The 26,509-nt window shown below is 54.9% G+C and overlaps 1 protein-coding gene across 7 annotated transcripts in view; it reads left to right on the top strand.

Moving 5' to 3' along the window:
* Positions 1–26,509, top strand: part of LOC102127776 (probable bifunctional dTTP/UTP pyrophosphatase/methyltransferase protein) — a 42,109-nt gene that overhangs the window by 9,462 nt on the left and 6,138 nt on the right. The window contains exons 3-13 of one of the 7 annotated variants that reach the window (XR_012430431.1): positions 2,113–2,160; positions 6,793–6,857; positions 8,035–8,096; positions 8,751–8,859; positions 11,884–12,271; positions 14,807–14,969; positions 18,238–18,422; positions 20,730–20,862; positions 20,942–21,015; positions 22,235–22,378; positions 26,262–26,384. Coding sequence is in view for 4 of the 7 variants with exons in the window: in XM_074030391.1 (XP_073886492.1) it covers positions 2,526–2,612; positions 6,793–6,857; positions 8,035–8,096; positions 8,751–8,859; positions 11,884–12,271; positions 14,807–14,969; positions 18,238–18,422; positions 20,730–20,862; positions 22,235–22,378; positions 26,262–26,384 (1,459 nt within the window). In the remaining 3 variants the exon portion in view is untranslated. Of the gene's footprint in view, positions 1–2,112; positions 2,613–6,792; positions 6,858–8,034; positions 8,097–8,750; positions 8,860–11,883; positions 12,272–14,806; positions 15,011–18,237; positions 18,423–20,729; positions 20,863–20,941; positions 21,016–21,340; positions 21,655–22,234; positions 22,379–25,390; positions 26,385–26,509 lie in introns of those variants that run through there. The other 6 variants (XR_012430430.1, XR_012430432.1, XM_074030388.1 and 3 more) reach the window with 6 other exon arrangements.

Below are 26,509 nucleotides of genomic sequence, written 5' to 3'. Positions count from 1 at the left end.
TAATATATGAGTCACAATGTATAAAATTAACGCAGCTATTACTATATGTTGTAACTTGCTGTTACAGAGAATGTAATACTATCATTTAGGATATAGAGTAAATGTAGCTCCCCCGTTGATGTGTGTTACCATACAATACGCCATGGCACTTAATAATAAGAGATACATTAGAGGGCCGGGTGCGGTGGCTCACACCTGTAATCCCAGCACTTTGTGAGGCCGAGGCGGGCGGATCACGAGGTCAGGAGATCAAGACCATCCTGGCTAACACGGTGAAACCCCGTCTCTACTAAAAACACACATACAAAAATTGGCTGGGCGTGGTGGCGGGTGCCTGTAGGTAGTGGCAGGTGCCTGTAGTCCCAGCTACTCGGGAGGCTGAGGCAGGAGAATGGCGGGAACCCGGGAGGCGGAGCTTGTAGTGAGCTGAGATGGCGCCACTGCACTCCAGCCTGGGTGACAGAGCGAGACTCTGTCTCTAAAGGAAGGAAGGAGGGAAGGAGGGAAGGAGGGAAGGAAGGAAGGAAGAAAGGAAGGAAGGAGGGAGGGAGGGAGGGATGGAGGGAAGGAAGGAAGGAAGGAGGGAGGGAGGGAGGGAGGGAGGGAAGGAAGGAAGGAAGAAAGACATTAAAGAAAGGAAGGAAGGGAAGGAAGGAAGAAAGACATTAAAGGAAGGAAGGAAGGAAGGGAAGAAAGACATTAAAGGAAGGAAGGAAGGAGGGGAGGAAGATATTAAAGGAAGGAAGGAAGGGAAGGAAGACATTAAAGGAAGGAAGGAGGGGAGGAAGACATTAAAGGAAGGAAGGAAGGAAGGAGGGGAGGAAGACATTAAAGGAAGGAAGGAAGGAAGGAAGGAGGGGAGGAAGACATTAAAGGAAGGAAGGAAGGAAGGAAGGAGGGGAGGAAGACATTAAAGGAAGGAAGGAAGGGAAGGAAGACATTAAAGGAAGGAAAGAAAGAAGGGAAGGAAGACATTAAAGGAAGGAAGGAAGGATGGAAGGAAGAAAGGAAGGAAGGAAGAAAGACATTAAAGGAAGGAAGGAGAAAGACATTAAAGGAAGGAAGGATGGAAGGAAGGAAGGAAGGGAAGGAAGGAAGACATTAAAGGAAGGAAGGAAGGAAGGAGGGAAGGAAGGAAGACATTAAAGGAAGGAAGGAGGGAAGGAAGGAAGGAGAGGGAAAAGGAAAGGAAGAAAGCCATTAGAGGGAATGCTGTTGTGAGTAGTGCTATGAAGACAGGAATATTGATTGTGGCTTTTGGCAGTGCAGAGCTTAGGGAGGCCAGGGCTGGGGGTGACGAAGGTCAAAGCTGCACGCACATGTCCTGTGACTGCCGGCTGCTCTGCGGCTGAATTTCCAACCTGGATTTGTTTTATCACCCTAAGTACCTTTTTCTTTTTCTTTCTTGCCTTTTTTGTTGTTGTTGTTGGAGACGGAGTCTTGCTCTGTCACCCAGGCTGGAGTGCAGCGGTGCGATCTCGGCTCACTGCAACCTCCACTTCCTGGGTTCCAGAGATTCTTCTGCCTGAGCCTCTGAGTAGCTGAGATTACAGGTGCCCGACTGATAAATTTGTATTTTTCTTAGAGACGCGGTTTCACCGTGTTGGCCAGGCTGGTCTCGAACTCCTGACCTCAGGCGATGCACCCGCCTCAGTCTCCCAAAGTGCTGGGATGACAGGCGTGAGCCACGGCACCCGGCCCTAAGTACCTTTTTCTGAAATTACATCGAACAGGTCAAAAGTCTTTTGGCCTTAATTCTGGGCAACTTGGGGCCCCTGGATCAACCTCAAGTAGAACCTGAAAGAACAAAAACTTACGCAACAGGCATCGTGTTTCCCGTGGTGCCCGTGAGACGCTCTGTGAGGGCCGGACCCCTGATCCTGCAGCCCCTGGGGCCCCGGCCTCACCCACGTTCCAGTCCCTGCAGGGGGACCAGCTGGGACACCCACTCGTGTCCTTGCTCATGACTTGGAGCGTCCCCAGCCTGAACTTCCAAAGTGGGCCTGGCTTTGCACCCTGTGCTGCTGTTTCACGCCCGTACCAACGGGGTGGACACTCCTCTGTGAGACCCACGGCATGTCACCACTAAACCGGAATCTTGCTTTCTTGCAGAAGGACCTGCGGACGCCCGACGTGGTCATCGGGGCCGACACGATCGTGGTGAGTGCGGCCAGGGTCCCTCCTTTCTAACGTCCGACTTGGTTTTCACGTGCTGGGTGACTCTGCCTGTTCCGGACGTTCCGGGTTCCCTTGAACACAGCAGTCCTTTGCCAGGGGCCAGCAGCGCCTCCTGGGTATGAGCACCCTGGCCTGTGGAGGAAAGGGGTGGACTCGCTTCCGGAAACTTCCATCACAAACCGCCACCAGATAAGGGGCCTAAAGGCGCAGGAAGGGGCCGGGCGCCGTCGCTCGCCCCTGTCATCCCAGCACTTTGGGAGGCCGAGGCGGGCGGATCACCCGACGTCAGGACTTCGAGATCAGCCTGGCCAACATGGTAAAGCCCCATCTCTACCAAAAACACAAAAATGATCACGCCTGTCATCCCAGCACTTTGGGAGGCCGAGACGGGCGGATCACGAGGTCAGGAGATGGAGACCATCCTGGCTAACACGGTGAGACCCCGTCTCTACTAAAAAAATACAAAAAAAAATTAACCGGGCTTGGTGGCGGGCGCCTGTGGTCCCAGCCGCTCGGGACGCTGAGGCAGGAGAATCACTTCAATCCGGGAGGCGGGGGTGCAGTGAGCCGAGATCACGCCACTGCTCTGCAGCCTGTGTGAGAAGAGCAAGACTCCGCCAAAAAACAAACAAACAAAGGCACAGGAAGGTACACAGTTCTGGAGGCCAGAAGCCACAAATCAAGGTGTCTGTAGGATTCGTTCCTTCCAGACGTACTGAGGAGACGTTGGTCTTGGTCTGTCTCCAGCTCCTCGTGGCTGCCGGCAGCTCCTTGTATCCTTTGGCTCATGGGTCCCGTGGTTCCTATCGGTGCCTCCATCTCCATGTGGCCTTCTCCCCTCTGGGTGTCAGTGTCCAGATTTTCCTCTTCTTTTTCTGGTTTTGAGACGGAGTCTCACTGTGTCGCCCAGGCTGGAGTGCAGTGGCGTGATCTCAGCTCACTGCAACCTCCGCCTCCCGGGTTCAAGCGATTCTCCTGCCTCAGCCTCCCGAGTAGCTGGGATTACAGGCACCTGCCACCATGCCTGGCTAATTTTTGTATATTTAGTAGAGACGGGGTTTCACCACGTTGGCCAGGCTGGTCTCGAACTCCTGAGCTCAGGTGATCCACCCGCCTCGGCCTCCCAGAGTGCTGGGATTATAGGCATGAGCCACCGTGCCCGGCCGACATTTTCCTCTTCTTATGACGACACCTCTCATAAAGTGCCCGCCCTAATCCTGTCCAACCGCATCTTAATTACATCGGCAAAGACCCATTCTTCTTTTTTTTTTTTTGAGACAGAATCTCACTCTGTCCCCCAGGCTGGAGTGCAGTGGTGCGATCTCGGCTCACTGCAACCTCCGCCTCCCGGGTTCAAGCGGTTCTCCTGCCTCAGCCTCCCGAGTAGCTGGGATTACAGGTGCCCACCACCACGCCCAGCTCATTTTTGTATTTTTAGTAGAGACGGGTTTCATCATGACCAGGCTGGTCTCAAACTCCTGACCTCAAGTGATCCGCCTGCCTGGGACTCCCAAAGTGCTGGGATGACAGGCGTGAGCCACCGCGCCCGGCTGAAACTTTCCCCTTTTTATAACACCAGCACCCATAAAGTGTCCACCCTAATCCTTTCCAACCGCATCTTAATTACATCGGCAAAGACCCATTTTTTTTTTTGAGATACAGTCTCACTGTGTTGCCCAGGCTGGAGTGCAGTGGTGGGATCTCGGCTCACTGCAACCTCCGTCTCCCGGGTTCAAGCAAATCTCCTGCCTCAGCCTCCCGGGTAGCTGAGACCACAGGCACCTGCCACCACACCCGGCTAATTTTTGTATTTTTAGTAGAGACGGGGTTTCACCGTGTTAGCCAGGATGGTCTCAAACTCCTGACCTTGTGATCCACCTGCCTCGGCCTCCCAAAGTGCTGCGATTACAGCCGTGAGCCACCGCGCCCGGCCTATGTCTTTTGTTTCTAAGCCACCCAGTCTCTGGTATTCTGTGATAGCAGCCTGAAATGGACTGAGACATCTCATAAGAGGAGGAGATGAGGACACAGACACACACAGAGGGACGACCCTGTGAGGACACAGGGAGAAGACGGCGTCTCCAAGCCCAGGAGAGAGGCCTCAGGAGGGACCAGCCCTGCCCACACCTGGATCTTGCCCTTCCAGCCTCCACGACCGTGGGAGGATAAATTTCTGTAGTTTAAGCCACCCGGGTTAAAGGACTTTGCTATAGTGACCTGAGCAGACTAACACATCTGCTCTTAAGTATGTACCCGAAAGGATTCAAAACAGGTCTTCAACCAAAAACTTCTACATAAATGTTCACAGCAGCACCATTCACAACAGCTAAAAGCCAGGAACAGCCCACATGCCTTTCAGTGGATAAATGGATAATTACAACACGGTCCATCCACACACAGTGGAATACTATGCAGCCATGAACAGGAACGAGGCTGGCCGGGCGCGGTGTCTGACGCCTGTAATCCCAGCACTTTGGGAGGCCGAGGCGGGTGGATCACGAGGTCAGGAGATCAAGACCATCCTGGCTAACCTGGTGAAACCCCGTCTCTACCAAAAAATACTAAAAATTAGCCAGGCGTGGTGGCGGCGCCTGTAGTCCCAGCTACTCGGGAGGCTGAGGCAAGAGAATGGCGGGAACCCGGGAGGCGGAGCTTGCAGTGAGCTGAGATCCGGCCACTGCACTCCAGCCTGGGCGACAGAGTGAGACTCCGTCTCTAAAAAAAAAGAAAATTAGCTGGGCGTAGTGGCGGGCACCTGTAATCCCAGCTACTTGGGAGGCTGAGGCAGGAGAATCACTTGAACCTGGGAGGTGGAGGTTCCAGTGAGCTGAGACTGCACCACTATACTCCAGCCTGGGCAAAAGAGTGAGACTCCATCTCAAAGGAAAGGAAAGGAAAGGAAAGGGGAAGGGAAGGGAAAGGAAGGGGAAGGGAAGGGAAAGGAAGGGGAAGGGGAAGGGAAGGGGAAGGGAAGGGGAAGGGAAGGGGAAGGGGAAGGGGAATGGGAAGGAAAGGGGAAGGGGAGGGGAGGGGAAGGGGAGGGGAGGGGAAGGGAAGGGGAGGGGAGGGGATGGGAAGGGGAGGGGAGGGGAAGGAGAAGGGAAGGGAAGGGGAAGGGAAGGGGAGGGGAAGGGAAGGGGAGGGGAAGGGAAGGGGAAGGGGAGGGGAGGGGAGAGGAAGGGGAAGGGAAGGGGAAGGGGAAGGGGAGGGGAGGGGAAGGGGAAGGGAAGGGGAAGAGGAAGGGAAGGGGAAGGGGAAGGGAAAGGGAAGAGGAAGGGAAGGGAAGGGGAGGGGAAGGGGAAGGGAAGGGAAGGGGAGGGGAGGGGAAGGGAAGGGGAAGGGAAGGGGAAGAGGAAGGGAAGGGGAAGGGGAGGGGAAGGAAAGGGAAGGGGAAGGGAAGGGGAGGGGAGGGGAAGGGAAGGGGAAGGGAAGGGGAAGAGGAAGGGAAGGGAAGGGGAAGGGGAGGGGAGGGGAAGGGGAAGGGAAGGGGAAGGGAAGGGTAAGAGGAAGGGAATGGAAGGGGAAGGGGAGGGGAGGGGAGGGGAAGAGGAAGGGAAGGGGAAGGGGAGGGGAGGGGAAGGGGAAGGGAAGGGGAAGAGGAAGGGAAGGGGAAGGGGAGGGGAAGGGAAGGGGAAGAGGAAAGGAAGGGGAAGGGGAGGGGAGGGGAAGGGAAGGGGAAGGGAAGGGGAGGGAAGGGGAAGCGGAGGGAAGGGGAGGGGAGGGGAGGGGAAGGGGAAGGGAAGAGGAAGGGAAGGGAAGGGGAGGGGAGGGGAAGGGGAAGGGAAGGGGAAGGGAAGGGAAGGGGAAGGGAAGGGGAAGGGAAGGGGAAGAGGAAGGGAAGGGGAAGGGGAGGGGAGGGGAAGGGAAGGGAAGGGGAAGGGAAGGGAAGGGGAAGGGAAGGGGAAGAGGAAGGGGAGCGAAGGGGAAGCGGAGGGAAGGGGAGGGGAAGGGGAGGGGAGGGAGGGGAAGGGGAAGGGGAGGGGAGGGGAAGGGAAGGGAAGGGGAAGGGAAGGGAAGGGGAAGGGAAGGGGAAGAGGAAGGGGAGCGAAGGGGAAGCGGAGGGAAGGGGAGGGGAAGGGGAGGGGAGGGGAGGGGAAGGGGAAGGGAAGAGGAAGGGAAGGGAAGGGGAGGGGAGGGGAGGGGAAGGGGAGGGGAGGGGAAGGGGAGGGGAGGGGAAGGGAAGCGGAGGGAAGGGGAAGGGGAAGGGAAGGGAAGGAAAGGAAAGGAACAAGGAACATGAATGGACCTTGAGGACATCACGCCCAGTGACGGAAAGCAGGCACAGAGGACCGCAGGTTGCAGGATTCCATGACTACGCCGTGTCCACAACGGGCAAACGCACAGTGAAAGAAAGAGGATCTGGGGAGGGGCACTGGGGCGGGACAGCTTCGTGGGGCCAGGGTCTCCTTCTGGGGTGAAGAGAACATTCTGGAACCAGGCAGGTGGCGGTAAGGCAACGTGGTCCGTTCAGGTAGTTGTTTCATACGGTGACTCTCGGGCCGTGTCCACTTCATTTCCGTAAAACGAGTGAGTTCTGCGAAGGGCCCCGTGGGGCTTGCGCGGGCCTGACTCAGGCGGCGGGGACCGACTCCCCGCGTTCCCTTCCTCTCGCAGACGGTCGGGGGGCTGATTCTGGAGAAGCCGGTGGACAAGCAGGACGCCTACAGGATGCTGTCCCGGTGAGCACCGTGCCGGCCTCGGAGCTGTCTCAGGTTCTGGGCCACAGTAGCCGGCATATCCGGCCGGGTGTCCTGGGGAGCAGGGTGGATGTGTCTCAGCTCTGCCGTCGGAGCTGTGCTGTCTGTGCTCCTCTGTGTGCGCTGTGTGTGTGAGCTGTGTGTGTGAGCCGTGCTGTGTGAGCCGTGCTGTGTGAGCCGTGTTGTGTGAGCTGTGTGTGTCAGCCGTGTGTGTGAGCTGTGTGTGTGAGCTGTGTGTGTGAGCTGTGCTGTGTGAGCTGTGTGTGTGAGCCGTGTGTGTGAGCTGTGTGAGCTGTGTTGTCTGAGCTGTGTGTGAGCCGTGTGTGTGAGCTGTGCTGTGTGAGCTGTGCTGTGTGAGCCATGTGTGTGAGCTGTGTGTGTGAGCTGTGTGTGAGCCGTGCTGTGTGAACTGTGTTGTGTGAGCTGTGCTGTGTGAGCTGTGTTGTGTGAGCCGTGTGTGTGAGCTGTGCTGTGTGAGCTGTGTTGTCTGAGCTGTGTGTGAGCCGTGTGTGTGAGCTGTGCTGTGTGAGCTGTGCTGTGTGAGCCGTGTGTGTGAGCTGTGTTGTGTGAGCTGTGCTGTGTGAGCTGTGTGTGTGAGCTGTGTGTGTGAGCTGTGTGTGAGCCGTGCTGTGTGAACTGTGTTGTGTGAGCTGTGCTGTCTGAGCTCTGCTTTCTGAGCTGTGTGTGAGCTGTGCTCTCTGAGCTGTGCAGGGAGGCAGGCACCATCCCTCCATGCTCACCCTTGTCTGGGATTCTGCAGCACCGATCCCAGAGTGTCTCACGCCCACTGCAGACTGTTGGGGCCATGAGAAGTTGGCAGTGCCCTGTCCTTCCCACTGGGCGTCCTGGACCTGAGCCCACAGCCTGGCATCTCACTCCCATCCCAGGACATGGGAGAGACGCGCCCCTCCCTGCCCGCCATAGGCCCAGCTGAGGGCTGCCCGGCCTGGGGCCTCCCGTCAGGGCCACGGCTCGTGGGATTTGTGACGCCTTCCTTGGCCTCTCCGTAAAGGTTTCCCTGGAGACCACACGGCAGGACCATCGGGAAGCAGAGACTGGGGACGGAGCCAGGACCAAGGACACCTCGCTGGCTCCCTGGTTTGAGACTCGCTTTGTAGCTCTCACGGTTCACAGCACGGTCACCGGTTGTGTCTTGCAGGTTGAGTGGGAAAGAGCACAGCGTGTTCACAGGCGTCGCCATTGTCCACTGCTCCAGCAACGGTAACCGTGGCCCGGGGATCGGGGTCCCCCCCAGAGGCCGAGAGAAGAACCCGGGACATTCTCAGGACCCTGGGCTGGAGGGAGGGGGACGGTTACCCACCCCCACCCCCAGAGGGGTTTGTGCTTATGGCCTGCCTGGGAAAGTTGTCAGCCGATTTGGAAGTGTGCAGGAGAAAGGAAAACGTGTGCTTTGTCTCTCTTTCTTTTTTTTTTTGAGACAGAGTCTCGCTCTGTTGCCCACAGGCTGGACTGCAGTGGTACAATCTCAGCTCACTGCAACCTCTGCCTCCCAGGTTCAAGCGATTCTTCTGCCTCAGTAGCTGGGATTACAGGCGCCCATCACCACGGCCAGCTAATTTTTGTATTTTTAGTAGAGACGGGGTTTCACCATGTTGGCCAGGCTGGTCTCGAACTCCTGGCCTCAGGTGATCCACCTGCCTCAGCCTCCCAAAGGGCTGGGATTACAGGCCTGAGCCACCACGCCCAGCCCCTTTCTCTCTTTTCTTGTCTGAGACGCACCCCTTTCCCCCATGAACCATCCACATCTGAACTGTGCGCTACACTCAAGTCCACACCTCCACAGCCTTTCCACTGTCAGGGCACGGAGGTGACAAGCTGGCGTCCAGGCTCACCCCCAGGGCTCTGTCCTTGCAGACCGTCAGCTGCACACCAGGGTCTCGGAATTCTACGAGGAAACGACGGTGAAGTTCTCGGAGCTGTCTGAGGAGCTGCTCTGGGAATACATCCACAGCGGGGAGCCCATGTGAGTCTCGGGGGCGGGGGGAGGACGGGGGACACGTGTGGAAGCCTCTGGCCACCCTCACACGCGGGGTCCCACTCGGCCTTTGGGAAAGAAGGAGGCCCCTGTTCCTGAGGCCGTGTGGCAGAGGGAGAGCCGCCCGGCTGGGAAGCACAATTATCCCTGGGCACACCTGTACTTTTCTGAGCCACCCGCTGCTCGCTGGGGGCTCGTCCAGGCACCTGCTCAGGTTGGGTCATTTGCTCCAGGGGCTCACAGAACTCAGGACAGCACTTTTCCTTCCCAGTTCCTTCTTCACGACCACACTGAGCCATGGAGGCTCAGAGAACCAGACTCCCAGGACAGAGAGGGGCCGGGTGGGAGCCAAGGGCTGCGGTGGGGACGGGGGAGGCCCTGGGCAGGGGTAGAGAAGTTCATGCCGTGGGAGGAGGAGACCCCAGAGGTCTATGCCCAGCATGCTGGCTACAACTAACACTGAGAAACGGTGTGATCCAAAGTCACCCTAAGAGGTGATTCTAACTGTTGTCCCTGCCAAAGAATGGTGAGCGTGGGAGGTCTGCCGGCACCCGTCGGCTTCACTCATCATCCACCATCTGCGTTTATATGGGTTATACTCATCTACATCACACATCATGTCTACATAATGATACATTATATAACGTAATGTGATAGAATTATATTTACAATTACATATAATTTATGTATTACACATATATTAATTATACATAATTATACGTTATGCAAATAGTTTATATATTATATATTTGTAATCTATTCTATTATACTGTAATATGTACATATAATATATTTTATTATAGAGTATAAATCATAATTTCGATTGATATTTAATGGTTAATTTTTAATGATTAATTTTAATTAATATTAAGTAATGATTGTCATAATTAATATTAATGTAATGTAGTTATACACCATTATAATTATAATAGATATTGTTACAATACATTATATTATAGATTATATAACACTTAAAATAGTTTATATAATAGGGACTGTTATATATAGTTATATATAATTTATTATATATTATAATAAAATATAATTATATATATTTATGTAATATAGAATTATATATGAATCTATGATATGATGGATAATATATATGTATTAAATATGAATAGATGTAACTATACATATTAATACATATTAATTACATAATACTATATATGTTATGTGTGATTATATACATATAAATTATATATTAAATATATGTAATTATACATATTAATTATATATAAGATACAATATTATAATATATAAATATTATATATAATTACATAATATGTAATTATATATAATATAACATGATTATATTAAAAATAATTATATTAAATATATTTTTATATTATAAAAGTATATAAAATATTTATATACTTATGTATATAAATTTGTATAAAATACGTTTATATATATATAAATAATTTTATCTATTTTTTTGAGACAGGGTCTCACTGTCACCTGGGCTGCAGTGCAGTGGCAAAGTCATAGCTCCCTGCAGCCTCAACCTCTCCAGTCAAAATGATCCTCTCACCTCAGCCCCGCTAGTGGCTGGGTCTACAGATGGACACCACCACGCCTGGCTAATTTTTTAAAATTTTTTGTAGCAATGGGGTCTCACTATGTTGCCCAGGCTGGTCTTGAACTCCTGGGCTCAAGCAATCCTCCCACCACAGCCTCGTGAGTAGCTAGGACCACAGGCACACGCACCAATGCACAGGCCCGATTTTGTTTTTGGTTTCTGTCGAGACGGAGTCTGCGTAACGTATACGTATCTTAACCTAGAGGATGCTACGTCAACTGAAATAAGCCAGGCAGAGAAAGATACCACAGGATCTTACTTATATGGAATATAAAACAGTTGCACTTAGTCAAAGAATACAAGATATAAGTCAGGGCCAGGTGCGGTGGCTCACGCCTGTCATCCCAGCACTTTGGGAGGCCGAGGCGGGTGGATCACTTGAGGTCAGGAGTTTGAGACCAGCCTGGCCAACATGGCGAAACCCCATCTCTACAAAAAATACAAAAATTACCCGGGCGTGGTGGCGGGCGCCTGTAATCCCAGCTACTCTGGAGGCTGAGACAGGAGAATCGCTTGAACCCGGGAGGCGGAGGTTGCCGTGAGCCGAGATCACACCACTGCACTCCAGCCTGGGCGACAGAGCGAGACTCCGTCTTTAAAAAAAAAAAAAAAAAAAAATCAAGTGAGACGGGAGGAAGAATTTCAAGGCTTTTTCCAGCCTGGTGACTGTGGCTTTCAGTAACACTGTCTTACTGGAAAATTGCCAGCACACTAGATCTCAAGTCTTCTCCCCACACACACAAAATAAGTACATGAGGTGCTGGATAGGATAATTGGCTTGATTTAATGATGTTACATGTATACGTATGTCAAAATATCCCATTTAACACATGAAATTTTTTTTTTTTTTTTTTTTTTTGAGACAGAGTCTTGCTGTGTCAGCCAGGCTGGAGTGCAATGGCGCGATCTTGGCTCACTGCAACCCCTGCCTTCCAGTTTCAAACGATTCTCCTGCCTCAGCCTCCCGAGTAGCTGGGACTACAGGCACCTGCCACCACGCCTGGCTAATTTTTTTTTTTTTTTTTTTTTTTGAGACGGAGTCTGGCTCTGCTGCCCGGGCTGTAGTGCAGTGGCCGGATCTCAGCTCACTGCAAGCTCCGCCTCCCGGGTTCACGCCATTCTCCTGCCTCAGCCTCCCGAGTAGCTGGGACTACAGGCGCCCGCCACCTCGCCCGGCTAGTTTTTTGTATTTTTTAGTAGAGACGGGGTTTCACTGTGTTAGTAATTTTTGTATTTTCAGTAGACGGGGTTTCACCATGTTGGCCAGGCTGGTCTCGAACTCCTGACCTCAGGCGATCCACCCGCCTCGGCCTCCCAAAGTGCCGGGATGACAGGCTAGTGAGCCACTGCGCCCGGCCTTGCCCTGAAATTTTTAGACCCGGAAACTTTTCTCCCCGTCGTCACCTCTTAACCTTCCCCTGCCCACCCAGGGACAAAGCTGGCGGCTACGGGATCCAGGCCCTGGGCGGGATGCTGGTTGAGTCTGTGCACGGGGACTTTCTGAATGTCGTGGGCTTCCCACTGAACCACTTCTGCAAGCAGCTGGTGGAGCTCTACTACCCACCCCGCCCGGAGGACCTGCGGCAGCCCGTCCAGCACGACTCCATCCCGGCCGTGGACACCTTCGAAGACCTCAGTGATGTGGAGGGGGGCGGCTCGGAGCCTGCTCAGAGGGAGACGGGCAGCCGCGACGAGAAGGCCGAGGTGGGAGCGGCCGGACAGGCCACGGCCGAGGCCGAGTGCCACAGGACTCGGGCGACCCTGCCCCCGTTCCCCACACGCCTCCTGGAACTGCTGGACGGCTTTAAACTATCAAAGGTACCTGTGTCTGTCTCCTCAGGTTGCTTTCACCGATAACCCCACACACTCGGCTTGAATCAACAGTCCTGGAGGCTGGCAGTCTGAGGTCAAGTTCTCTCAGGGCCACGCTTTGTCCGAACGTTCTAGGGGAGGCTCCTTCCTGCCTCTGCCAGCTCCTGGGGCCTCCAGGCGTCCCTGGGCTTGTGGCCGCATCACTCCAGTCTCTGCCTCCGTCTCCACGTGGCCTCCTCCTCTGCGTCTGTGTCTCCGTCTCCTCTTCTGTCTCTTAGAAGGACACCTGTCATGGGACTTGGAGTCCACCCTTCTTCATGATGATCTCCTCTTGAGATTATTAATTACATCTACCAAGACCCCTTTTTAAAACAAGGTCCCATTCACAGGTTCTGGGGATCAGGATATGGACAGATTTTTCAGGAGGACCACAGTTCAATCTACTCCAGGTGTATCCAGTTCCCTCTGGAGGCTCTAGGGGAGGATCCTTCCTGCCTCTCCCAGCTCCTGACAGCTCGAGGCATCCCCAGGCTTGTGGCCGCATCACTCCAGTCTCTGCCTCCGTCTCCACGTGGCCTCCTCCTCTGCGTCTGTGTCTCCTCTTCTGTCTCTTACAAGGACACCTGCCATTGCATTTAGGGGACACCCAAAATCCCAAATCCAAAAAATTGAAAATCCATTTTGAGATCCTTCATGTAATTGAATCCACCAAAGACCCTATTTCCAAGTAAGGTCCTATGCAAAGGTCAGGGGTTCTGGGAGTGAGGACATGAACACATCTTTCAGGGATCACCGTTCAACCCACTGCAGTTGTGTTCGGTTCCCTCCGGAGGCTCTAGGGGAGGATCCTTCCTGCCTCTCCCAGCTCCCGGGGGCTCCAGGCGTCCCTGGGCTTGTGGCCGCATCACTCCAGTCTCTGCCTCCGTCTCCACGTGGCCTCCCCCTCTGTGTCTGTGTCTCCTCTTCTGTCTCTTAGAAGAAGGCCTGTTGTTGGGTTGAGGGCCCTGATCCAGGATGATCTCATGTCAAGATCCTTAACTTGATTACATCTGCAAAAACCCTATTTCCAAATAAGGTCTCATTCCAGGTCCTGGACTTTAGGATGTGGACAGATCTTTCTGGGGGCCGCTGTTCCATCTGATATAATTATATTCCGTTCCTTCTAGGGTTCTAGGGGAGGATCCTTCCTGCCTCTCCCAGCTCCTGGGGGCTCCAGGTGTCCCTGGGCTTGCGGCCGCATCATTCCAGTCTCTGCCTCCGTCTCCACGTGGCCTCCTCCTCTGTGTCTGTGTCTCCTCTTCTGTGTCTTACAAGGACACCTGTCACCGGATTTTGAGGCCTCCCTAATCCACTGACTCCAACTCATCTGAAGTCCCCTAGCTTACTTGCATCTGCAAAGACTCTTTTTTTTTTTGAGATGGAGTCTGGCTCTGTCGTCCAGGCTGGAGTGCGGTGGCGCCATCTCGGCTCACTGCAAGCTCCGCCTCCCGGGTTCCCGCCATTCTCCTGCCTCAGCCTCCTGAAGGGTTTCGCCATGTTGGCCAGGCTGATCTCGAACTCCTGACGTCAGCCGATCCACCCACCTCGGCCTCCTAAAGTGCTGGGATTACAGACGTGAGCCACCACGCCCAGCCTCAGGCCCCGTCTTTCAGCCGTTCTGCAGGTCTGGGCTCCCAGGGTCCCCTCACGGCGCACAGCAGACCGAGAAGGGATGCAGCCCTCCCAACACCAGGGGTCACTTACAGGGCATCCTCTGGGAAGCAGAGGTGGGGATGTCAGGTGCAGGAGGGGCGCAAGTTTTGGGGAGACAGGGAGACCGGGCTGACACCTCCTGTCATTCATCATCACCAGGAGAGAGAACATGAGGTGAATAAGGAATAAAGGTAGTTACGGCACATTCCATCTCTGTCTCTAATTTACTGAGTGATGATTATTAAATCACCACCGGATGGATTATAAACAACAGACATTGATTCTCCCACCGTCCTGGAGGCTGGAAGTCTGAGATCCAGGTGTGGGCAGGGCTGGTTCCTCCTGAGGCCTCTCTCCTGGGCTTGGAGACGCCGTCTTCTCCCTGTGTCCTCACAGGATCATCCCTCTGTGTGTGTCTGTGTCCTCATCTCTTCTTATAGGGACCCCAGTCCTATTGGATGAGGCTCCACCCAAATGACCTCATTTTACCTGAATCACTTCTTTCAAACCCTGCCTATGCATATACCGTCACATCCTGACCTGAGGGACTGGGGGCATTAGGGGTGCAACATACGGGTTTGGAACTCAGCCCATATCTGCGGCACGTTGATTTTTCTCCCACAGGCTGGTTTTTCTGCATGATGTTCATCGATGTGCTTTTACCTTGTGTACGCCTTGTTTTACAGCTGGAGACTTGATCCTCCAGATCCCCAGCGTTCTCTGTAAAAGGCGGCTCGGTGGCCCCGTCGAATACTTTCGACAACATTGGTCTGCGTCTTTTGGGTCTGCGGGAGTCAAAAGTACTCGGCAAGTGACTTCATGGGTCTCTCTGCACTTGTTTTTTAACAGGCCCTGCTCACTGCTTGCAAGCTGAAGGTGTTCGATTGGTTAAAACGTGAAGCACCCCAGAAGGCGCCAGATATTGCCAGCAAAGTGGACGCCTCTGCCTGTGGAACGGAGAAGCTTCTGGACGTCTGTGCTGCCATGGGGCTCCTGGAGAAGACACAGCAAGGTGACAGGACCCAGCGGGTTTTGCTCTGACGATCTTTACAGGTAGAAGTCACTGAGGGAAGGTGAGCTGGAGCCCGGGCAGAGCGAGGAAGGAGGGCCAGACCTTCTATCCTTCTGCCCTCGGGAACGCTGCTTTTCCCAGAACGGGGAGAAGCAGAGGGTGAATGAGAGAGGGGAAACAGTGGTGGCCGCAAGCACGCCGGAGAAGCGTGACGTCCTTATGGGCTCTAGTCTCAAAGGGGCTGTATCAGTCCATGTTCTCCTGAGAAACAGAACCCAGTAGGGTGCACACAGACATTAATTTACTTGCTGATTGATGTTTATGGACAGATAAGGTGGGTGGATGGGTAGACGGATACATAGATAGATGATAAATGCATAGATACCTTGATATAGATTGACGATACAGAGATGATAGATACATAGGTGATGGGAAGAATTGATAGATACATAAATGGATGGATGGATGGTAGGTGGATAGATGGATGGGAGGAAGGATGAATGGATGGATGGACAGATGGATCGATCAATGGACAGATGGATGGATGGGAAGGTGGATGGATTGGTGGATCAGTGGATGGGTGGATGGATAGATGGATGGACGGATAGACGGATGGATAAATGAAAGGGTGGGTGGATGGATGGATCAATGAATCAGTGGATGGGTGCATAGATGGGTGGGTAAGTGGATGGATGGGTGGATGGATGAGTGGGTGAGTGGATGGGTGGGTGGATGGATAGATGGATGGATGTGTGTATGGAAGGATGTGTGGAAGGATATCTCGATGGAGGGATAGATGATTGGATGGGTAGGTAGGTGAATGGATGTGTGGATAGATGGATGAGTGGGCATGTAGATGGGTGGATGGGTGGGTGGGTGGGTGGATGGATAGATGGATGGATAAATGAAAGGGTGGGTGATGGATGGATCGATGAATCGGTGGATGGGTGCATAGATGGGTGGGTAAGTGGATGGATGGGTGGATGGATGAGTGGGTGAGTGGATGGGTGGGTGGATGGATAGATGGATGGATGTGTGTATGGAAGGATGTGTGGAAGGATATCTCGATGGAGGGATAGATGATTGGATGGGTAGGTAGGTGAATGGATGTGTGGATAGATGGATGAGTGGGCATGTAGATGGGTGGATGGGTGGGTGGGTGGGTGGATGGATGGATAGATGGATGGATAAATGAAAGGGTGGGTGATGGATGGATCGATGAATCGGTGGATGGGTGCATAGATGGGTGGGTAAGTGGATGGATGGGTGGATGGATGAGTGGATGGGTGGGTGGATGGATAGATGGATGGATGTGTGGATGGAAGGATGTGTGGATGGATGGGTGGATGATTGGATGGGTACGTGGGTGAATGGATGTGTGGATGGATGGATGAGTGGGCATGCAGATGGGTGGGTGGATGGATGGATGGATACAATGGATAGATAAATGAAAGGATGGGTAGATGGATGGATGGATCAATGAATCGGTGGATGGGTGCATAGATGGGTGGGTAAGTGGATGGATGGGTGGATGGATGAGTGGGTGGGTGGACGGATGGATGGACGGATGGATGGATGAATGGATGCATGTGTGGACTGATGGATGAGTGGGTATGTGGATGGGTGGGTGAATGGATGGATGAGTGGATGGATAGATGCATGGCTGGGTAGATGATTGGGAGTGTGGGTGAACAAATGAGTGGGTGGACGGATGGATGGATGGACGGATGGATGGATGGATGGATGGATGGATGGATGGATGGATGGATGGATGTGTGGATGGATACATGTGTGGATGGATGGATGAGTGGACATGTGGATGGGTGGGTGAATGGATAGATGAGTGGATGGATGGATGCATGGCTGGGTAGATGATTGGGAGTGTGGGTGAACAGATGGGTGGGTGGGTGGACGGATGGATGGATGGATGGATGGATGGATGGATGGATGGATGGATGGGTGGATGGATGGATGGATGAGTGGGTGGGTGGGTGGATGGATGAGTGGACATGTGGATGGGTGGGTGAATGGATGGATGAGTGGATGGATGGGTGCATGGCTGGGTAGATGATTGGGAGTGTGGGTGAACAAATGAGTGGGTGGACGGATGATGGATGGATGGATGGATGGATGTGTGGGTGGATGGATGTGTGGGTGGATGGATGAGTGGATGGATGGGTGCATGGCTGGGTAGATGATTGGGAGTGTGGGTGAACAGATGGGTGGGTGGGTGGACAGGTGGATGAATAGATGTATCGGTGGATCGGTGGATGGGTAGCTGGGTGGGGGAATGGATGGAAGGAGTTGGACAGGCTTGCTTCTGGGGTTTTCAGTGAGCTGGATGAGGCCCACTCACATTTTGGAGGTTCATCTCCTTTCCTTAATGTCAAACCGATGGTAGATGCAAACGCCAGCTTCAGTGCACCTCCACACCCACATCTAGATGGGGGTTTGATTGTGTAACTGGGAACTTAAGTGTGGCCACAACCACGAAGGAAGGATCAGCCTCGTTGGGTAACAGTTACAGCAGTCGACAGCTGGGGCATGGTGGCTATAGTCAGATGGATGATGTTTATTTTATTTTATTTTTGAGACGGAGTCTCGCTCTGTCGCCCAGGCTGGAGCGCTGTGGCGCGATCTCGGCTCACTGCAAGCTCCGCCTCCTGGGTTCACGCCATTCTCCTGCCTCAGCCTCCTGAGTAGCTGGGACTACAGGCGCCCGCCACCTCGCCCGGCTAATTTTTTGTATTTTCAGTAGAGACGGGGTTTCACGGTGTTAGCCAGGATGGTGTCGATCTCCTGACCTCGTGATCCGCCCGCCTCCGCCTCCCAAAGTGCTGGGATTACAGGCGTGAGCCACCGCGCCCGGCCGTTGTTGTTGTTTTTGAGATGGTGTCTCGCTCTGTCACCCAGGCTGGAATTTCAGTGGCATGATCTCGGCTCACTGCAACCTCTATCTCCCAGGTTCAAGCCATTCTCCTGCCTCAGCCTCCCGAGGAGCTGGGACCACAGATGCCCGTCACCACACCCGGCTAATTTTTTTGTATTTTTAGTAGAGACGGGGTTTCACCGTGTTCGCCAGGATGGTCTCGATCTCCCGACCTCGTGGTCTACCCGCCTCGGCCTCCCAAAGTGCTGGGATGACAGGCGTGAGCCACCGCACCCGGCCGACGATGCTGATCGTAACATCTCAGTGATGCGTCCCCTACGGTCAGGTTTCCTTGGGTTTCCTCGTTAGGAGGTCACAGGACCGTCCCCGTTTCTTCAGGTTACAGTAACACGGAGACAGCCAACCTTTACCTGGCGTCGGACAGTGAGTACTCTCTGCACGGCTTCATGTTGCAAAACGACGACGTCATCTGGAACCTCTTCACGTACCTGGAGTTTGCCATCCGAGAGGGGAGAAACCAGCACCACAGGGTGCTGGGGAAGAAGGTGGAAGATCTATTCCAGGTATAGCGTAACAGCCCCGCACACACCTTTTTCCACCTAGCGTGCATTTTGCTAAAGCACTTTGGCACCCAGCTCACCAGGCACCTTGAGCCATCTGTCTCTGGTCTGACGGATCCCAAAGGCTCGGCTCGTTCCGCCTGGAGACCTTAGTGCCGTGGCCTTTGCGTCCCTCAGCCCGGGAACAGGTGCAAGGTAGACCCTCGTCCACCGTTATCCAGCAGCCGATGAACATAGAATTCCCTGCTAGAAACGGGTCTGAAGGCCACGCACAGGGGCTCGCACCTGTCATCCCAGCACTTTGGGAGGCTGAGTCGGGAGGATGATTTGAGCCCAGGAGTTTTAGACCAGCCTGGGCAACATAGTGAGACCCCATCTCTGCAAAAAAAAAAAAAAAAAAAAAATTAACGATTAGGCTGGGCACGGTGGCATGAGCCTGTAATCCCAGCTACTTCGGGAGGCCGAGGTGGGTGGGAGGGTCCCTCGAACCCGGGAGTCGAGGCTGCCGTGTGAGCCGTGCTGCCGCACTCCAGCCCGGGCGACAGAACAAGGCTCTGTCTCAAAAGCAGCAACACAGGAAGGAGCGGGACAGGCTGCGTCAAATGAATGCCCTGGTTTTTTTTTGTTTTCTTTTGTTTTGTTTTTTGCTTCAATGGAATCGACACTTGCTTATCCGAGACCGCCGTTTGCAAAGCGCTGGCTGCATCCTCTCACCCCTCCTTCCCCTTTCCCCGCCCAGAGCCTCTCTGAGGTGGACGCGCGAGACGTTGTGGGGTCCGTGGGGCCTCTGCGGGCGGGGAGGGGGTCTCGGTCTGCAGGGCTGCACCAGACGGGCGTGGGGAGTCTGCCGTGGGCTCGGCCGGCCACGGCCTCATTCCTCCTCGGCAACCTCCGTCCCTATGGCACCGAGCGCCCAGTCAGAGAGCGCGTGTGTGTGCTGCAGAGATGGACCCCAGGGAGCCTGGGGCTTCGTTCCGATGTCAGGGAGAGACACAGACAGACAGACAGAGGGAGACACAGAGAGAGAGACAGGGAGACAGAGACAGAGGGAGACAGAGACAGGGAGATAGAGGGAGACAGAGACAGGGAGATAGAGGGAGACGAGACAGGGAGACTGAGACAGAAAGAGACAGAGATAGAGGGAGACGGGAGACAGAGAGAGAGACAGTGAGATAGGAGGACAGAGACAGGGGGACGGAGACACAGATAGAGGGAGACAAAGACAGAGAGACAGAGGGAGACCGACAGGGAGACGGGAGACAGAGAGAGATAGTGAGACAGGGAGACAGAAACAAAGAGGGAGACAGAGTAAGAGACAGACAGAGACACAGAGGGAGATGAGAGACAGAGAGACACAGCGAGGTAGGGACACAGGACAGGGAGGCTTGGAGAGACAGAGATAGAGGCAGATAGACAGAAACAGGAGACACAGATAGAGGGAGACAGAGGCGGAGGGAGAGAGAAAGACAGAGACAGAGACAGAAGGAGACAGAGACAGAGAGAGAGAAAGAGGAAGACAGAGACGCACCGAGGGAGACAAACAGAGACCAAGGGAGACACAGTCGGAGAGAGAGAAAAGCCAGTGGCGGAGAGAGAAGCCGAGAGGCGTGGCCAGGGGCCCCGAGCCGGCGTGAGCAGCCGGCCTGGGCATCGCAGAGGACACATCCCTAAGCCCCATCGTTGCCACCCGCGCAGGGGAGGGCCGGGAGCCCCCGTGGGATTTAGGGAGCCAGGATGGAGCGGGGCCGTCCCGCTGGGAGTCGGGCTCAGAAGCAGCCTCAGCAGGGTTTGCATGCCCTGGCGGGGACAGGGGATGTCCGGGCAAACCCCGGACGCAGCCCCGAGCCAGGATGGGCCTGGGCTCCTCCGGGACCCGGGGTAGGTGCCACCGGGGGGGACGTGGGGAAGCTCGGAGTGGAGCTTCTCCTCTGCACACCGGAATTCTCAGAGGAGCCCCCTCTGCCACACCGCACCGGCGTGGTGAAGCACGAGCACCCTCCAGGGTGAAAAGCTTGATTGTGAAAAGCCTATTGGGAAACTCAGACGCTTGGAGTTCAGGCTGTGATGCGGACCAAGTGATTCCAAGGAGACGGCCCACCACTTTGGGGTCCTCCGTCCCCAGCCAGCCCAGCCCCCACAGAGACAGGGGCGCCCAACACAGCTGTGGTGGGAAGTCTCCTCTGCAGCCCAGGCCTGGCTGAGCCCCCACGCCCTGGAGCCCTGCGCTTCGACCCCCGGACCCCCGGGGAGAGGCTGGGCGGACCCTCGGCCCGTGCTCCCTGGCGCCCCTGAGCCCCCGCTGTGTTCCAGGACGCGTACTACCGGAGCCCGGAGACGCAACTGCGATTCATGCAGGCCATGCACGGCGTGGCAAAGCTGACTGCGCGCCAGGTGGCCACGGCCTTCGATCTGTCCCGCTTCTCCTCCGCCTGCGACGTGGGAGGTGTGTAGCCGCCCCCCCCAACCCCTCCAGGGCTCTCCTTCCTTTCGTTGATTAAGCCGCGGGCATCTTCCCTGCTCAGGACACCTGCAAACTGCCTTTTTCCACTGAGAAACCTGACGACGACCTGAACTGGGCCAGGCTGAGTCCCAGATGGTGGGTGGATATTCCCACATTCCAGGAGTCCCCCTACAGACTCTGGGGCCCTCTCTGTTGGCCGCGGAGCTGAGGCAGAGCACCTTGGAGCCGCTGGCTTCCCCTCAGCAAGTCTGATTATATCCTGACTCACCCTCCACCCCACCCCAGCCCTGGACAGTGGGTGGAGCAGTAGACACGTTCCCAAGGGGTGCTGGGGGATCAGGGGCCTGGGATGATTCTCACACCATCCGCTTACATTTCCCCAACCTCGGAATGCCTCTCCTCCTTGTGGTCCAGAGTGGCTGCTGTAGCACCAGCCATTGTGTCTATATCCCCATGGCAGGAAGGAGAAGGGAGAAGTACAGCCCCCACCTCTGGGCTGGAAGGATTTCCCTGCAGGTCTGTGCCCCCACACGTGGCCCAGAGTGGCTGCTGTAGCACCGGCCATTGTATCTATATCCCTGTGGCAGGAAGGAGAAGAGAGGAGTACAGCCCCCACTTCTGGGCTGGAAGGATTTCCCTGCAGGTCTGTGCCCCCACACGTGGCCCAGAGTGGCTGCTGTAGCACCGGCCATCGTGTATACATCCCCACGGCAGGAAGGAGAAGGGAGGAGTACAGAGTACACCCCTGGGCTGGAAGGATTTCCCTGCAGGTCTGTGCCCCCACACGTGGCCCAGAGTGGCTGCTGTAGCACCGGCCATTGTGTATACATCCCCACGGCAGGAAGGAGAAGGGAGGAGTACAGAGTACACCCCTGGGCTGGAAGGATTTCCCTGCAGGTCTGTGCCCCCACACGTGGCCCAGAGTGGCTGCTGTAGCACCGGCCATTGTGTATACATCCCCACGGCAGGAAGGAGAAGGGAGGAGTACAGAGTACACCCCTGGGCTGGAAGGATTTCCCTGCAGGTCTGTGCCCCCACACGTGGCCCAGAGTGGCTGCTGTTGCACCGACCATCGTGTCTATATCCCCATGGCAGGAAGGAGAAGGGAGGAGTACAGCCCCCACATCTGGGCTGGAAGGATTTCCCTGCAGGTCTGTGCCCCCGCACTCACCTGCTTGCACAGTCTTGTCTGGGACCCCAGCGAACTCCCCACCACTGGCTTTCCCTTGCAGCATGGGTCTCAGTGCCATGCCCTCGAACATGACTTCTGCCCCGGTTGAGCTTGGGAGAGTTGTCAGCGTTCCGTAGGCACCAGGACGACCTGGCCGCAGAGCGTGTATTTGCTCCCCCGCAGGCTGCACAGGTGCACTGGCCCGAGAGCTGGCCCGCGAGTACCCTCGTCTCCAGGTGACTGTGTTTGACCTCCCTGACGTCGTCGAGCTGGCCGTCCACTTCCAGCCCGCCGGACCACAGGCGGCGCAGATCCACTTCGCAGCAGGTGAGCCTTCCTCGCGTTCGCCCTGCCAACGTTTTCCAGGCTCCGTCATCTCTTTCCAGACAGAGTGCGTGGCTGTGCGTGTACCCGTGTTTCTGCGTGGGCGCTTCTATGGTGGGTGTCTGTGTGCATACATGACTGTGTGCTGTGCGTGTGTGTGTGCATCTGTCTGCCTGTGTGTGTGGTATGCCCTTGGGCGTGTCTGTGCGTGAGAACGTGTGTGTGCGTGTGTGTCTGCATCCGCACGTGTGTGTGTACGTCTCTAGTGTGTGGTTGCATATGTTTCTGTGAGAGGTTGTGTGTGTGTCTGTGTGGATAGATGTGTGCATGTCTGTGTGTCTGCCTCTGTGTGCATGTTGTGTGCCGATGGGTGTCTGTTTGTATATATGACTGCTGGGGTTGTGTGTGCATGTGCGTGTCTGTGGGCATGTCTGTGTGTCTGCATCGGTGTGCATGGTGTGTCTGTGGGTGTCTGTGTGCATATGTGATGGCTGTGCTTGTGTGTCTGTGTCTCTGTGTGTTTGTGTGTGTGGTATGTCTGTGTGTGTGTGTGTGTGTGCGTGAGACTGTGTGTGTCTGTGTCTGCGTGTGTGTGCACGTCTCTGTGGTGTGTGGTTGCATATGTTTCTGTGAGGGTGTGTGTGTGCACCTGTGTGGATATAGGTGTGCATGTCTGTGTGTGTGTCTGTGTCTGCGTCTGTGTGCATGCTGTGTGCCAGTGGGTGTCTGTGTGCATATGTGACTGCTGTGGTTGTGTGTGTGTGTCTCCGTGTGCATATGTGTGTGCATGTCTGTGTCTCCGTCTGTGTGCATGGTGTGTGTCGGTGTCTGTGTGCATGTGTCTGCTGTGCTTGTGTGCGTGTCTGTCTCTATGTTTGTGTGTGTAGTATGTCCTTGTGTGTGTGCGTGAGACTGTGTGTGTGTGTCCACGTGTGTGTGCACGTATCTCTGGTGTGTGTGTGTCTCTGAGGGTATGTGTATGTGTCTGCGTGTCTGTGTGGGCATATGCGTGCATGTCTGTGTGTGTGCGTCTCTGTGTGCCCGTCTGTGCGTCTCTGCATGTCACTGCTGTGCTTGTACATCAGTGTGTGCATGTGTGTCTGTGTGTGCATGTGTGTGTGTGTGTGGTATGTCCTTGCGTGCATGTCTGTGCATGAGAATGTGTGTCTGCGTCTGTGTGTGTGCAACTCTCTGTGGTGTGTGCTTGCATACGTGTCTGTGAGGGTATGTGTGTTTCTGTGCGTCTGTGTGGGTATATGTATGTGTGTCTGTGTGTACATGTCTGTGTGTGTGTCTGCATCTGTGTGCGTGTGTGTGCCTGTCGCTGTATGTGTGTGTGTGTGTCTGTGTGCCCATCTGTGCATGTGTCTGCGTCCGTGTGTGTGTGCCTGTCGCTGTATCTGTGTGTGTGTGTCTGTGTGCCCATCTGTGCATGTGTCTGCGTCCGTGTGCGTGTGTGCCTGTCGCTGTGTGTGTGTGTCTGTGTGCCCATCTGTGCATGTGTCTGCATCTGTGTGTGTGTGTGTCTGTGTGCCCATCTGTGCATGTGTCTGCGTCTGAGTGTGTCTGTGTGGGCCTGTCAGTGTATCTCTGTATGTCCATGCTTGTGTCTGTGTGTGCATGTCTTTCTGGTGTGTGCTAGCATGTGTGCCTTTGTGTCTGCAGGACTGTACGTCTGTGCATTTGGATGGGTGTATGTGTGCGTGCCTGTGTGTCTGCATCCGTGGGTGTGCCTGTGCATGTCTGCGTCCGTGGGTATGCCTGTGCGTGTCTGCGTGTGGGTCCAGAGAGACACGAGGGCATCTCCAAACAGGTGGATGAGACCGGGCGCGCTGGCTCACACCTGTCATCCCAGCACTTTGAGAGGCCGAGGCGGGAGGATCACCTGAGGTCAGAAGTTCGAGACCAGCCTGACCAACATACAAAAACCAGCCAGGCGAGGTGGCGGGCGCCTGTAGTCCCAGCTACTCGGGAGGCTGAGGCAGGAGAATCGCTTGAACCCGGGGGGAGGCGGAGGTTGCAGTGAGCCGAGATCGCGCCACTGCACTCCAGTCTGGGCAACAGAGCGAAACTCCATCTCAAAAAAGAAAAAAAAAAAAAGAGACACCTGACATGCCGTAATTCAGTACCATCCTACAGCCGCCAGGCCTGCAGGCACAGGTGCTGGGGACCTCCATGCCCCTCCACTGGAGGTTTCTGGATACTTTTTTTTTTTTTCTGAGACGGAGACTCACTCTGTGGCCCAGGCTGGAGTACAGTGTCCGGATCTCAGCTCACTGCAAGCTCCGCCTCCCGGGTTCACGCCATTCTCCTGCCTCAGCCTCCCCAGTAGCTGGGACTACAGGCGCCGCCACCTCGCCCGGCTAATTTTTTGTCATTTTGGTGGAGACGGGGTTTTACCGTGTTGACCAGGCTGGTCTCGAACTCCTGATCTCAGGTGATCTGCCTGCCTCGGCCTCCCAAAGTGCTGGGATTACACCCCGCCCGGCCGGAAATGCTAAAGTTTAAAATCATGAGCCCTGAAAGAGCACCTTCTCCTCAGAGCTGGGGGAAAGCAGCTCAGACCTCCCACCACACACCCTCCCGCCCCTTGTTTCCCCTCATGCAACTCGCAGCTTGCTTGCTTGCTTGGCTGTGGTTCATATTTGCTGGACACAGCAGGGTTAGCCATCAGTCAATACAAACACTTCTGTGACCATCCGCAGGTGCACACCAGCACACGGTAGCTACGGGGTTTCCCGGGGTGACTGGAACAAACTAGCCCAAGCGGGGGCCTCACAACTTCCAAAACCACAGGAATTTATCCTCTCCCAGTCCTGGAGACCAGAGTCTGAGATCAAGACATCTCAGGGCTGGGAGGATCCTTCCTGCCTCTCCCACCTCCTGGGGGCTCCAGGTGTCCCCGGGCTTGTGGCCCCATCACTCCAATCTCTGCCTCCGTCTCCACGTGGCCGCCTCCTCTGTGTCTGTGTCTCCTCTTCTGTCTCTTAGAAGAACACCTGTCATTGCATTTAGGGGACACCCTATTCCAGGATGATTGCATCTTGAAATTCTGCACTCAATGACATCCAGAGAGACCCTATTTCCAGATAAGTTCCCATCCCCAGTGACCGAGAGTCGGCACCTGAATGTATCTTTTAAGGGGACGCCATTCACCGCACTCCAGCAGACCATCTTTTAATTTCAGCAATCATAGAGGGGCGTGCCGCTACACGCACCCCCCTGCAGGCAACCCTTCCGGGGTGCCTGAATCGGGATCGCCAGGGAAGGCCCCGCTGTTGCCCACTCCCTAGCAGTGCGGCCCCGACGCTCCCTGGCTGAGAGACACCCATTTGCGCTGACTCTGCCTGCCTCGCGCAGGTGGTGCCTCTGAATTTCCTTTTTTCCTCCCTTGCCTTTTTTTTTTTTTTTTTTTTTTTTTGTCAGCCGGGCTGGAGTGCACTGGCGTGATCTCAGCTCACTGCAGCCTCCGCCTCCCAGGTTCAAACGATTCTCCTGCCTCAGCCTCCCGAGTAGCTGGAATTACAGGCACCCACTACCCCCGTCCAGCTAATTTGTATTTTTAGTAGAGCTACGGCTTCGCCATGCTGCTCAGGCTGGTCTCGAACTCCTGAGCTCAATCTGCCTACCTCAGGCTCCGAAACTGCTGAGATTACAGGTGTGAGCCGCCGTGCCCGGCCTTTTCTCGGCCGGAGTCTAACCGCACGCCCGTGGCATCGCTAACCAGCTCCTCTGTTCAAGTACCCATGGGGATATACTCATTCCTGCCCACACCCCTCTCTTCTCCATCCCTGATTTAGGATGTGGGTGGCCGTCCGAGGATCTGTCCGGGGAGGACTGCTTCTCCCATACCTGACGGACGTGTCGCCTTTTGTCTTTAAACCAGGTGATTTTTTCAGGGACCCCCTCCCCAGCGCTGAGCTATATGTCCTGTGCCGGATCCTGCACAACTGGTCAGACGACAAAGTCCACAAGTTACTCAGCAAGGTCGCCGAGAGCTGCAAGCCAGGTGAGAGCCCGTCGTCACGTTCACTCTTTTTGTTAACACGTAGTTTTCGGTTCAAGTTTTACAAGGAGGCCGGGCGCGGTGGCTCACACCTGTCATCCCAGCACTTCGGGAGGCTGAGGCAGGTG

The sequence above is a fragment of the Macaca fascicularis genome, chromosome Y (assembly GCF_037993035.2).
Source record: "Macaca fascicularis isolate 582-1 chromosome Y, T2T-MFA8v1.1".
NCBI lineage: Eukaryota > Metazoa > Chordata > Mammalia > Primates > Cercopithecidae > Macaca > Macaca fascicularis.
The sequence above is the reverse complement of the archived record's forward strand: the minus strand, read 5'-3'. Positions and strand labels throughout refer to the sequence as shown.